The sequence below is a fragment of the Elgaria multicarinata genome, chromosome 18 (genome assembly GCF_023053635.1).
Source record: "Elgaria multicarinata webbii isolate HBS135686 ecotype San Diego chromosome 18, rElgMul1.1.pri, whole genome shotgun sequence".
NCBI classification, from domain to species: Eukaryota; Metazoa; Chordata; class Lepidosauria; order Squamata; family Anguidae; genus Elgaria; species Elgaria multicarinata.
In genome coordinates, this window is record NC_086188.1 from 24,008,272 (window position 1) to 24,022,896 (window position 14,625).

At 44.4% G+C, this 14,625-nt stretch overlaps 1 protein-coding gene across 2 annotated transcripts in view; it reads left to right on the top strand.

Annotated features, from left to right (window-relative positions):
• Nucleotides 1-14,625, top strand: part of SPPL3 (signal peptide peptidase like 3) — a 74,665-nt gene that overhangs the window by 40,460 nt on the left and 19,580 nt on the right. For both annotated transcript variants that reach the window (XR_010026284.1, XM_063144128.1), the window contains exon 2: nt 5,185-5,262. Coding sequence is in view for 1 of the 2 variants with exons in the window: in XM_063144128.1 (XP_063000198.1) it covers nt 5,185-5,262 (78 nt within the window). In the remaining variant the exon portion in view is untranslated. The remainder of the gene's footprint in view (nt 1-5,184; nt 5,263-14,625) is intronic.

Genomic DNA, 14,625 nt, shown 5'->3' on the forward strand with positions numbered 1-14,625 from the left:
TCGTGGAGTTGTTCTGTGGGACGAGGTCTGTGGAGCTGTTTGTGACAGGCTAGGGAGCTAGCTGCCTGGCTTTTTGTGCTTGTAGACAAGAATGAAGTCATTGTAAAAGATGGGTGGCTGATGACCAGAGTGACTGTGGAACAGTGCTTGTTGTGTGCCTGGGTGTGCCCCTTCACGAGGGCTGTGTAGTTCTCCCTCTTCCGCCTCTCTTGCCATTAGCAAGCAACCATTCAGCCAGGAACCTCCCTGGAATAGAGTACCGCATTGTGAACTTCCCGTGGCTTAGCCATTCTTTGCCCAGGCAGCTGTTGGTGGCAGCCTTTGTGGGCAAGTTCTTAACGCTTAGGGTGGGAGGAGAAGAATACATTATAGTTTTCATAAGAACAGTTTTGACAACTCCAGAGGTGGACAAACATCAGCCTTATTTGATCTCTCTTCTTTTACAAGAATCACTATGGTTCATCAAATCTTTGTTTACATTTACAAAGCTAGATCACTAAACTCATATTAACTATGCCTTAATTGTTAAATGATCCTCAGAGTGCGCTCGTGTTGCTGCACCTAGGCTCTGTAACTCCCTTCTAAGGGAGACCCATCTCATCTCATTAATGGCCTTTTGGCATTTATTGTTGTAGTCACTCTGTTTTTTTGAATATTTTGATTGCTGTGGTGTTGGGTTTTTCGGCTGCTATTTTTGTGTTTTATGATACATTTTAAACTGGGTGGATATTTTTAAGTTGTTAAATTATTGACTTGTTGTAAATCACAAACTATTTAGAGATAAGGTGGGGTATAAATATTTTTAAATATAAACATTGAAGTTCCCGTGATTTCAAATCTTACTTAATATCAAAGCTATCTCGCAGGGAGGGTATGAAGGGGTGGGTGGGCGGGCATCGCCACATGCAGCCTTTGTTCAAATAGTGCCAAGCTGAGTCTTAAACCTGAGGTGGCCATGTTTAAACTCAATAAGTTAACAGACGGCACTAGTATCGTGGCTGAAGTGCATTCTGAGATTCTGTGGGAACATAGAAAAGCAACAGCATAAAGCAGTGTACGTTAAATTTGGTCCTCTCATAATCTCACTTTCCACTTCTTAAAAAGCCAACTTTCCAGCCTTCATGGCTATGAAAGTATGTGGACAGGGCCAGAGAAAATGTGGAATACGTGGCCAAGAGTGTGCCTTCAGTGCATAGCCCTTCCCCAGGAATAGCAGTAGAAAAAAATAAGTCTTGTAACGTCTTAATTTTTTTACAGATCTAAGAGCAGCAGCAGAATCAACCATTTGAATTAATTAAATACAGGATAGAAGATCATAAAGAACTGTTTAACTTGCATAATTTATACAGATCACAGGATTCAGTTTTCCTTGGGGCAGAATTTTGTTCTGTTTTAGCAAAGAAAATACACAGTCCTGACTAGTGTGACTAATTGCAGCCTTCCTAAGCTTCCTCTCTTGTTTCTACCTGCCTATTCCCTGAGGGAAGCGAGCATGCTTTGTCATTCTTTGCTGGGCCTGCTTCTGCATGCACTTAGCCACCCTTTGGATTCATCACCATCCCAGGCTGCCTCAGCCATTATTAACCTGAGTTGAACTAGTTCTTTTCCAACGATCAGAAGACTGTACATTTCCAGGGCCTCAGCATTTCCCTATGTCTCCCTACTGCTAACAGATGAATCCTACGTATGCTTCCTTCCCATCTAGTTACAGAGAAAGAAAGTTATCTGGTCACCCTTGCTGAAAATCTGTGGTGTAATTGCACCACTCCACTTTCCAAATCAAGCATCTGAACACTTAACTTCAGAAATGACCAATGACTCTAGGTGTACTGTTACCTTTGAATTCACAGTATATAGTAAAATGTGTATGTTGTATTTGTATTATTGCTGTGTATTAGAGAGATATAACTTCTTTTATGTATGTTTGCTTGTTTGCAGGACACGGAATAATGGGTTCAAGTTACAGGAAGCCAGATTCCAGCTGGACATCAGGAAAAACTTCCTGACTGTTAGAGCAGTACAACAATGGAACCAATGAGCTAGAGAGGTCGTGGGCTCTCCCACACTAGAGGCCTTCAAGAGGCAGCTGGACAGCCATCTGTCAGGGGTGCCTTAAGGTGGATTCCTGCATTGAATCCACCTTAAGGAGGGGGATTCAATGGTCTTAGAGGCCCCTTCCAACTCTACTATTCTATGATTCTAATTCCAATTGCTTGTTGTCTGCTACTACATAGGTTCCCCCCTTATTGTTTAAGTGTGAAAAATATAGTACCTGAAGGATTAATAATAGATGTCAGACAAACCGCTAGTCCTCCACAGTGTCAAACAGACCTAAAGCATCCATTCCCATAAAAAGAACTGAGAAAAAAAAGGGGGGGGACCATGACTCAATGAATATGCATGGAATTTAAACAGACTCATTTTCTGAGCTATAACTATCACTACCTGTCTCTGCTTCAATGGCAGTGCTGCCCCCTGGAGGCAGAAATGCATCTTGCTCTTGCATTTGAGAGTTGTAGTCTCACTTGCTTGTACTCGGTGCACAAAAATTGTAATAATATAATAACTGTACATAGTTTTTAGAAATCAGTTGGAGATGTAAATATATGAACACCTTCTCTTAAACATTTTATTCACCATGCTAAAATAAAACATTCCATAATCCATTTTTCTTCATTTTTTTCAGAAACCCCCCAAAAAAAACTTTAGGAAAAAAATGTTTCCCCCCCTTCTATTCCCCCCCCCCGGGGGCCTTCACATCTCTACTTTTGCCACTCTTGCCAGGGAACTCTGTAGCCAGTGGGAAAAGTCAACTCAACAGAAAACTCCACGGAGCCTGCCATGCAACACGCAATACAATGGTTGTGCAGGAACTCTCCTCTGCACAGCGTGGATATTCGTGGAGTGTTTTCCAAAAAAAACTACACCATTGCATGGATTTTTCCTGCCAGACAACACATTTCTCAACGGTGGTGTAAAAACTCCACCGTGGAGTTCTAAAACCACCGTTGACTAACGTGGGGGTTGGACTCAATGGCCTTATAGCCCCTTCCAACTCTACTATTCTATGATTGTATGTGTTGTCTGAATTGAGCCTCTGTGTTTGAGTCTTCTACAAAGTTGCATGGAGACTCGGACTGGGTTTGGATGTGCTGGCTGTCCCGTGGGCACCAAGTTGCATATCTAGTCCCCACTCGGGGGCGGGGGGGTTGTGCTGTGCGAATCAGGCGAGTGTAGATTATGCGAGGGTTAAACAGCTCTAAAAGAAACTTATGTGGGGGTAGAGATGTGAAGGTGGGGGAACAGAAGCATTTGGGGAAAATGTTATGAGCACCGTTTTTATTATTTTCCGAAAAATTGAACAGCTTTGGATTTTAAAATATTTTCTTTTAGAATTTAAAACAAAGTATGTAGTGTTACCCAGCCTTTACTCTCCCCAAAATGGTTTCTAAAAACTATGTAATGAGAACATTTTTATAGAAAGACTAGAAATGTAAAATGTCTGGAATTAATAAAGCCATGGGGGAATTTTTTTTAATCCTCTCTGTAAGATTCCCAACATTGTTATTTCTTTCATCCCTTATTAAAAATATAGATCTAAAGTATATCTTAGTAGTAGACATTTATGCACAGTTTCCCAACATGTGAATAGAGTCATCATTGTGCATTCTTGACAGTAAATATGCATTCTGGGGTTTTGTTCTATGGAGTCCTGCGTTTCTGATGCTGTAGCAGTGATTTAATATAGTTTTAATCTATTTAGACAATGATTACAAATATAATAGTTTACTTTTAAAGCATTAAAATACAAGTATAATTTTATGAGCAAACTAAAGTATAATTTTATGAGTTCTCCAGATGTGTTGGACTACAGTGCCTAGCATTCCTGACCATTGGCCATGCTGCCTGAGGCTGATGAGAGCTGAAGTCAAAATATCTTGAGGCATCAGTTTGGGGAAGGCAGTCTTAAAGCAACAAAAACTTTAGATCTGTAAAGAGCACTTTTTTAAAAAATTGCTTATTTTTCTAGTGTTCCCAAAATTTGTGTTGTTTTCACACACACACACACACACACACACACACACACGTAGAGATTTCACCTCAGCGCTATCTTCTAAGCTATCTAAATGATGTGTGACTTCCGCAGCCTTCATGGCAGCAGGCAGGTTGCCAATGCAGCCTACACACCCAACACAAACCCAGCTTTGTGTGTTTCTGATTGAATCGCTCACTGTTGAGAACCCTCCCACAAAGGTATATCCTTGATGTGAGAGGCGCTTGTACTCCATTCCCCATCTCTGTGGCTGTGTTTGGACAATACGATAGTCAGTTGTTTAACTAGGGGGTACTCCCCACACAACATGAGAATAACCATCCATGGTGAGGATTAGGATCAGTGTTGAATTGACTATTAGTCCATGCTGAGTTGACTCACTCATTCCCTGCCCTCTCTCCCCCTCAGTCCTCCAGCTAGTATCCCATCAGCCATTGCTACCAAGAATCTATCCTGTCAGCTGGATTAGAGCAGCAGCTGCCACTTTGACTGCTCTTACCTTGCGACTCTGTGGCTGATGAAATAACCAAAGGTGTCCTTCACATAATGGTAGTTCAAATAGCCAACTCTGCACAGCATTGGTTATTTGCGTTGGTTATTTCGGCCAAATAACCAACTGTTGGTTAAAAAATTCCACACAAAACAATAAACCGTGGTGTGTTATCATTGACTATTTAAACCATCATTGGTTATTGTGTTGTCTGAACCCAGTCTCTCTCTCTGTCTGTCTCTCTGTCTCGCATGTACACGTACACACGGTCCTAAATCCTCTTCTCCTGTCTATGAGCTGCTTTCTCCACCCCTGCCAGCTTACCAGACAGTAGCAGCGGGATCTGTTTTTCTTTTTATTTTATTTTTTAATTTTTTATTTTTTGCCAGGTGTACTATGAAGCACTGGGTACTCCTTGGTTTTCTATCTTTGGTGATGATAAATGTAAATAGTTAAATGTTGAGAGAATGGATGGGTACAAGGCTGAGGTACTTAACCATTGTGTTTCCATGTGTGGATGCTTTTCAACTTTTAGTCTGGATTTTTTATAAACCTTGGTCCACTTTTAGAATGATCAAATGAATTTAATAGCGGTACTGCTCTGTTATAATGTAGTGTATCTCTCTATCTTTCTTTCTAGGGCTTACTCCCTTGTGGATTCTAGTCAAGTGTCTACATTCCTAATTTCCATTCTCCTCATAGTCTATGGCAGCTTCAGGTAAGGTTATCGTCTTGGGTATATATATGCACGCATGCACGCACACACCCACCCTGAAAGTCACAAACTTGAAGGTGACATGTTCTGCAAAGGTGTGCTCACACAACAAGAACAGGGGTGGGCAACTTGTTTGGCACATAGCTCCTGCCAGACCCAGCCAGCATAGCCAACGGTGAGGGATGATGGTAGTTGTAGGCCAAAACATCTGGAGGGCCAGAAGTTGCCTGCCCCTGGGGTAGAGTGATATTCTGTGTTACCTCTTCCTGGCAATCTTAAGGAAGGATCGGGGATGGGACAGAGTAGGTGAAGGCAGCAGCCACATTGATTGCTAAACCAATTTTTTAAAGTGAAAATTGGAGCGTTTGCCAATTTGTTCTTGTCCTTGGCTTGAAAATTATCTCGCTAGTCATACACAACTTGTAGCAACCATGAAAGTTGAAACTCTTTTATCTGGAGTATTTAGGGTACTTCTGCAGAATGGAACAAATTCCTTGAATTTGTACAGATAAAAGCAGAAGGAAGGCATTCAGAGCTGCCGTAGAAGATTAGTTTTATTTTTAGAATTACACAAAGCATTTGGGGCTTGCTCCTCTTTTTCAAGGCTATTTTCTTTTTTGTAAGTCTTCATGGAATTCAGGTTCTTCTGTTTTCTTCATGAAAAAAAAGCGCTGTTGAAAAAGAGCAAGAATTTCATAAAAATAAGATTGGTCTTTTGCAACATATTTGGATGTTTTCTATGGATCTTAGAATTTGTACTGTATTTATTCATTATGTTCCTAATGAGCTATCCAATATGATGTGGTCTTGCACCCTGCCCACTATCCTCCTCTCTCACACACGCACACATGCAGACACACAAATGCTACCACCGGGGAAGAGCGTGGCTAATGCCCCTAGCAACCACTCTGAGGCCTAGTAGTGTCCAGTGAAGCAAAACTAATAAAAACAAACCCAAATAGAAACAAAACAAAAAGGAAAGCAGGAGGATGCAGGTAATGGAGATTGAAAAAAGTGATGGCAGATCAGGCGTTATTTGGCGTGTTCTTTCTAAATGGATTATTTAACATTTCTTTAATTTTCAGGTTGAAAACACATGATGTCAGATCAGGCACTGTTTTGAGTGGGGCAAAAAAAATGCTGTTTTGTTATTAAAGCTTGAGCTTAGAACTTTTTCGAAGTTTTAAAATTTTCTGGACGTCTACACTGCTCAAGGTTCAATTTTTTAAAAATGAGCAAACTCGGTCCAGTAGACCCCTTACACTAAAGTATTCTTATGTAGACTAGTGCAAATCCTGTGTTGCCATGGAGACTAATAGTCTCAGAATGATTAGATAAAAATAATGTTTGCCTATTTTCCTTACGACTAGAACAACTTTACACTTCTAAAATAAATGTACTACAAATAAACTGGCAAAGATGAAAACAAAAAGATGTTCTTCTTTAAAAGATCATTTACCATTTCTTGAAATTTGAGGGAGAAAACATACGATGTATGATTTTTCTCACTCTTTTCCCTTTAGTGTCCTTTCAGCTCTTTCTCCTCAGCTTCTCTTCCTCCTCCATGTTATCACCAACTGACTTCTCTTCAGCCCCTTTCCCAACATTCTGTGCCTGTCCTTTCGTTAGGCCAGCACTCACTGTGCCACGTGTTACATGACTTGCACATTGTAGGACATATGTACCTTCCCTTTGCCTCATCCCTTTCTGTTTCCAAGCTGCCCAAAGCTCAAGGTTTGAATGTTTTCAAAGTTTCATTACTCAAATTTCAGTTTAAAATAAAAATGAACAAAATCGGTGTAATAAACTATAGTAATGAACTTTACATTATTGTATTCGTATATAAGATTAGTATTTTTAAAAATTAAAAATCTGATTTAAACTAAATCCAATCTAAATTGTAAAAACAATTGATTTTTATTCACTCTGGAAAGCACTCTATATAAGCATTCTTTGAGTCCGATTCTGTAGCCAACTATGGATCCACCTAATAGTTGTTCCATGTAGCCCACTTTTGGCTAGTTTGTTAATCAGAATATCTTGGGGCACTTTGTCAAAAGCTTTGCTGAAGTCAAGTTATGTCCACAGCATTCCCACAGTCCACAAGGGAGGTTACCCGATCAAAAAAATGAGATCAGATTAGCCTGACAGGATTTGTTCTTGACAAATCCATGTTGGCTTCTAGTAATCATTGCATTGTTTTCAAGGTGCTTACGGATTGCCTTCTTAATAATCTGCTCCCAAATTTTCCCAGGGATGGATGTCAGACTGACTGGTCTGTAGTTCTCAGGTTCCTCCTTTTCGTCTTTTTTGAAGATAGGGACAATGTTAGCCCTCCACCAGTTGTCCGGCACCTCACCCATCTTCCATTATTTTGCAAAGATAATAGACAGCAGTACTGAGAGTTCTTCTGCTAGCTCCTTCATTACTCTAGGATGCAGTTCATTGGGCCCTAGAGATTTGATCTCGTTCAAAGAAATTAGGTGTTCCTTGTCAAGACTCTGGAGAGCGCACTGTAGGGAATACTCACTGGAGTGTTTCTAGACAGGAAAGTGGTTTTCCCAGCCAGGGGCTACAGGCAATGGAGGCCTTAAGAAGGCTGGCAGGTTCTGAGTCTCCAGCCCCACTGGATGCCACTTGTAGCCCTTAGAGCCGGGCCCACAGTTCTGTAGCCTCATGCTCCTATGTGTCTGAGGGCCGTGGAAAGACATCCTTGGAGTCTGAGGTGGAGTGGAGGGCTACATCTTCTGGCCTGGAAGGTCTCTGAGGGGATGCCAGAGGTTCTTCCTGAAATGGGGCAACCAGAGATTTGCCAGGTTTTGTGTTCTCCTCTGGAAGCTGCTGAGCCTCAAAGTCTTCGTAGTGAAGGACCTGTCTTATCTCAAAGAATGTCTGAAAGGAGGGGAGCCTAGAAATCTTGAATGAAGGCAGAAGGAGGCAGCACCAAGTCCAAGAGGTCACCAGCATGGCTAACAAGCAGTGTCAAAGAAGCTAATGTAGAAAAGAGGGCTTCCTTCAAAAAATGGAAGTCTTGCCCAAGTCAGGAAAATAAAAGGGAGCACAAACTTGCACAAAGGAGATGCAAGCAAACAATAGGAGATGCAAAAAAGCATTTTGAAGAGCACATTGCTAAGAATATCAAGGCCATCAATAAAGAACTCTTCAAATATATCAGAAGCAGGAAACCAGCTAGAGGAAGAGGTTGGACCATTGCATGACAATGGAGTTAAGGGAGTACTAAAGGAGGACAGGGAAATTGCAGAAAAGCTGAATGAATTCTTTGCATCGGTGTTCACTGCAGAGGATACAGGACAGATGCCTGTGCCTGAACTGATGTTTTCAGGAAGGGAGTCTGAGGAACTGAGGCAAATAGTGGTGACAAAAGATGAAGTTCTCAACCTTACTGACAAATTGAAAGCAAATAAGTCACCAGGCCCAGATGGTATCCATCCTAGAGTTCTCAAAGAACTCAAATATGAAATTGTAGACCTCTTCACAAAAATGTGCAACATGTCCCTAAGCTCAGCCTCTGTACCAGGACTGGAAGATGGCCAATGTAACACCAATTTTCAAAAAGGGATCCAGGGGGGATCTAGGAAATTACAGACCAGTTAGCTTGACATCTGTTCCAGGTAAATTGGTTGAAAGCATTATTAAAGACAAAATTAGTAAGCATATAGAAGGGCAGGTCCTGCTGAAGAAGAATCAACATGGCTTCAGCAAAGGCAAGACCTGTCTCATCTACTAGAATTCTTTGAGAGTCTTAACAAACATGTAGACAGGGGTGATCTGGTGGACATTGTTTACTTGGAGTTCCAAAAGGCTTTTGATAAAGTCCCCCACCAAAGACTCCTGAACAAACTTAGCAGTCATGGAATAAGAGGAGAGGTCCTTTTATGGATCAGTACCTGGTTAGAGAATAGAAAACAGAGTAGGAATAAATGGTCAATTCTCCCAATGGAGGGAAGTAAATAGTGAGGTCCCACAGGAATCGGTATTGGGACCAATCCTTTTCAACTTAATTCATAAATGATCTGAAATTAGGAGTGATCAGTGAAGTGGCCAAGTTTGCCGACGACACCAAATTATTTAAAGTTGTTAAAACACAAAGGGATTGTGAAGAGCTCCAAAGGGATCTCTCCAAGCTGGGAGAGTGGGCATCCAAATGGCAGATGCAGTTCAATGTAAGCAAGTGATGGGGCAAAACAGCCCAACTTCAAGTATAACCTATTGAGATCTGAGCTGGCGGTGACCCAACAAGAAAGATCTTGGGGTTGTGGTGGACAGCTCGATGAAAATGTCCACCCAGTGTGCGGCCACTGAAAAGAAGGCAAACTCCATGTTAGGCATTATAAGAAAAGGAGTTGAGAATAAAACTGCCAATATCATACTGCCTTTATACAAATCTATGGTGTGACCCCACTTAGAATACTGTGTACAGTGGTCTCTATGCATCACGCATATGGGCTCTGCGCCTGTGCGGAGACCTGAACCGGAACCTACTATAGCTTAGGGAAACGTTTTTGGCGGGAACCCCTCCCCCACGCTACTGCGCACATCCCTGGGGTTCCCGCCCTTACCTCAGTTTTTCGTCGTCCGCCATTGTGCTAAGACCTCAAACCGTTGCCTCTAGCGTTTTCTTCTCTAATAATCCTCTTCTCTATTACTTCTGAATTTTCATGGATATTTTCTTCTATATCTCTCTCTTTCTATTCTCTCTATTAATAAATAAATAATTTTTTAATACTTTTCTTTTGTATATATATATCCCTCTCTTCTCCATTCCTCTGAGCGATCCTCAGATCGCAGGCGCCTCGGGCGCATGGCCGTGAAGGCCCCTTTCAGAAAATGCGTCAAATGCGGCGCTAAACTACCACCGAAAGACGGGCACTCCCTTTGTGTGGTGTGTCTAGGAGAAGGCCACAAAGTCCAGCAGTGCCACCACTGCATGGCATTCACGAAGCAAACCCGCAAAAATAGAGCGGATAGACTTCGTTCTGTGCTTTGGGGGAAAAGCCCTGAAGGCTACTGAACCCGCGCCTCAAAAGCACATACAAAAATCCTCCTCAAGGACAATGAGCAGGGACCACAGCCCTGAAATTCAGTCCTTTGTTATAACCGAGGAGATGATGGCGGAAAACAGGGCCATACCCCTGACGCCAGGCCGATCCCTTGCAGTATCCGCAGCCAAAAAGATTGCCAAAAAGGCTCGGACCCCAAAATCGGCAGAACAAACTAAAAAGAAGAAGAAGAAGAGGAAGGACACCGAAAAAGGCTCCTCCTCTAAGGCTGCGACCGTAACAACGGCATCGCCCAGGCCTCTTACCACGTCGAGACCGACCACGGTACCGACGCAAGCCTCGGTACCAGAACATCTACCAATACCGACAGCTAGAAGCTCGATGTCGGAGGGGGAGATCCGCGACTCGACATTGGCCGTTTCGGTACCATGTGCTACCTCACAAGAACGAGGAGCTCAACCCACGGTACCAGCGCCACCTGCTTATCGACAGAGGCCTGCACCCTCTCAACCGGACTACGATCGAATTTCCCAGTTTTCGGGATACCACAGACAAGACTTTTACGACTGGGAGTATTACCGGCCCCAGGAATACTATCCAGATGAATGCAGACAGGAGGAACGCTACGCTCACCCTCCTTCACCTACCAGAGTCATTCAAGTCTCCTCACCTCGGGCCCCGACACCATTAAGGCACCGTACTATAACAGAGACTTCGATACCGAGGGTTACGGCGGCATCTTCGGTACCGCACCACGAACAGAGAGTGAACCGCCCAGAGAGCTCTGGCTATTGGGCGGTATAGAAATGTAATAATAAAAAAAAAACAAGCGTTGCAGCCAATCCAGGTAGCAATGCAACCTATCGTATCGAACTCACCTGATGACGAGTACAGGTCTGATTCAGATCCGTTGGTGTCGGTCGCACCATCAGTGCCTTCACCAGAAGAGATAGTAAACACCCATGATCCCGCTTCCCCGTCAGAGGACATGGGTAGTTTTTCAGATCACGTCCTCAGGATGGCGCAGTCGCTATGCCTCGACGTCGACCAACCTGCGGAAGTGGAAGATGACCCAATTTACGACGTATTAAAGACAGAGGCGAGCTCTACCGTCGCAATTCCATTTCCTCCAACCTTGAAACGCACGGCACAGATATCTTGGAAGACACCGTGCGCTACCCAACCAACTTCCAAGAGGTTGGAGGCAATGTATAAGATACAGGAGGCTAACGCAGAGTTCTTATTCCAGCATCCTAAACCAAATTCTATAATTGTTGAATCTGCTCAAGGAAAATCTCAAAAGATACATTCAGCCCCTGTTGACAGGGAAGGTAGGAAACTAGACTACCTTGGCAGAAGAGTCTATGCTTCCTCCTCACTAGGAATACGCACCTCGGCTTATGAAGCTACCATGGCGCGAAATCAAATTTTCCTGTGGGAAAAAATAGGCACGCTTTGTGACCATCTTCCCGACGACAAACGCGAACTGGCAAGGATTTTTCAATCCGAAGCCACAGCCATAGCGAGGTTACAACTGAATTCCACAAGACGTCAGACAGACTCACATTCAAAGTCTATGATGAGCTCAATAGCACTTCGACGCATGCGTGGCTGAGGTCAGCCAACCTGGCTAATGAAACTAAAACAAGAATAGAGAGCTTGCCCTTCGATGGCGAGGGCCTTTTCAACACCAAGACTGATGAGTCTTTGGACTCAATATACAAAGCCCGTACTACGGCTAGGAAAATGGGGTTTTCACAACCGATGCCTCAATACAAGCAAAGGCACTGGACAAGACAGCCTTACCCACAGTTACAGCAGCGACCCCAATATGACAAGCAACCTGCCAGACAACAGCAGCTTCAAAGAAAGAGGCCCTACCAAGGCCGCTACCAGCAGAATAGACGTCAGCCTGACTTTACCAAGAGGCAGCGCCTTTGACTTCCCTGCCCCAGGCCTACCACTTTTTACCAACCGCCTAGCACCCCTGCATCATCAATGGGAGTCCATAACATCTGACTCCTGGGTGCTCACCATCATCAAGACGGGGTATGCCATCGAGTTCGATACCCTTCCTCCTTCTTTGGGGGTGAAAGTAACAGCGCCATCCCCACCTCTGCTACTCGAGGTACAAACCCTACTAGCCAAGGGAGCCATCTCCCCTGTGCCTGCAGAGGAGATCAACCAGGGGTTCTTTTCGCGCTACTTCATGGTCCCGAAGAAGGATGGGGGTCTTCGACCGATTATGGACTTAAGGCAGTTAAACAAGTACATCACCCCGAAGAAGTTCCGTATGATAACGGTTACTTCCATTCTCCAACTGTTGCATACCGGGGTGTGGTTTGCGGTGGTAGACCTGAAGGATGCATACTTCCATATCTCCATCAGGAAGTCGCATCAAACTTACCTGCGCTTCTCCATCGGTGCCCAGCAGTTCCAGTTTGCCGTTCTCCCATTCGGCCTCGCGACGGCACCAAGGGTCTTCACGAAGGTGATGACTGTTGTATGCGCACATCTACGACAAAAAGAAATCCACATTTATCCATATATAGACGACTGGCTCCTGGTGGCGGAGAACAGTTGCACGCTTCAGGAGAACATAGTCACGACTCTCAACCTTCTAGACTCTCTAGGGTTGTGGGTAAACCAAGAAAAGTCTATACTGACCCCCCAACTGGCGATAGACTTTATAGGGGTGACTTTATCGTCTCGGGATGGAAGAGCATATCTCCCTGTAACAAGAGCAAGGACTCTTCGAGACCCCATCCTCGATATCGAGACCCAAGCAAGACCCTCGGCATGAACAATCCAAAGATTGCTGGGCTTGATGGCAGCGACCACCGCTGTCATCAGATTCGCAAGGGTTGGTTTTTGAGGATGTTCAACCTTCGACGCAACGCCCGCAGAACTTACCTCTATATACCGAGGCAGGTACGAGCGTCTTTGAAATGGTGGCTCTCGATGGGAAACCTCTTGGAGGGAGTCCCTTTTCAGCAAGGGGCACCGTCGGTGACTATCACAACCGATGCCTCTCTCGTCGGTTGGGGAGCCCACTGCAACTCGCTCACCGCCCAAGGTCGATGGCCTCCTCGACAGAAAGAGGAGCACATCAATCATCTGGAACTCCTGGCAGTAGAGAACGCATTAAAAACCTTCGCCCAAATCGTCGAGGGCAGGAATGCCCTGATCGCAACAGACAATACCACAGTAGTCTGCTACATAAACAGACAAGGTGGAACGAGATCACACCCCTTGACCCGATCTGCACTCAGAATCTGGAACTGGTGCATAAAAAGAAAAACTTACCTGACTGCGATCCACGTAGCGGGCAAGGAGAACATCGTCACAGACTCCCTCAGCAGGTCCTTCCACGTTGACCACGAATGGGAGCTCGATACCGAAGTGAGAGACGATCTCTTTCGGTACTGGGGTCGTCCTGCTGTCGATGTCTTTGCCACCGCAGAAAACGCAACCTGTACCAGATTCTGCAGCAGAGCAGGAAGAGGAAGGAACTCGCTAGGAGACGCCTTCACAAGAATGTGGACAGGGGACTTGCTCTACATCTTTCCCCCTTTCTCACTTGTCAACAAAGGTCGTGGCCAAGATACAGGCAGACAAAGCAGACTGTATTCTAATCGCTCCTTGGTGGCCTCGACAACTGTGGTTCCCTCACACCCCTCGACTGTCGAGAGGGGACTACATCAAATTACCATCGATACCGAACCTCCTGTCTCGACACCATGGCAAGGTTCAACACACGGACCTGTCGATGCTCAGGATGACGGCGTGGAGGATAACGGGGCACCCCTCCATACCGTACAACTGACTGTGCAAAACATTTTAATGGCATCACGAAAGCCGTCGACAAGGAAGTCGTACGCGGCTAAGTGGCAAAGATTCTCTAAGTTTGCACTAGGAAGGGATCACACACCAAAGACTTGCCCTATTTTAGTGATTCTTGAATACCTGCTCTCACTGTACCGAGCAGGATTAGGACTTTCTTCGATCAGAGTCCATTTAGCTGCCATCACAGCTTCTCACAAGGGCGTGGAGGGGTTCTCCCCTTTCACTCACCCCACCTCGAAGGAATTTCTAAAGGGACTTAAAAATACTATGCCAACAACTAGGAACATCATACCATCATGGAGCTTATCAGTCGTGCTACACGCGTTGATAAGAAAGCCGTTCGAGCCCATGGCCACAACGGATTTGAGACTCTTGACCCTCAAGACTGTGTTCCTGGTTGCCATAACTTCGGCAAGGCACGCTAGTGAGCTCAGAGCTCTAAGGATAGATGCGCCTTATACGATTTTTCATAACGACAGGGTCGTTTTGTGAACAGACC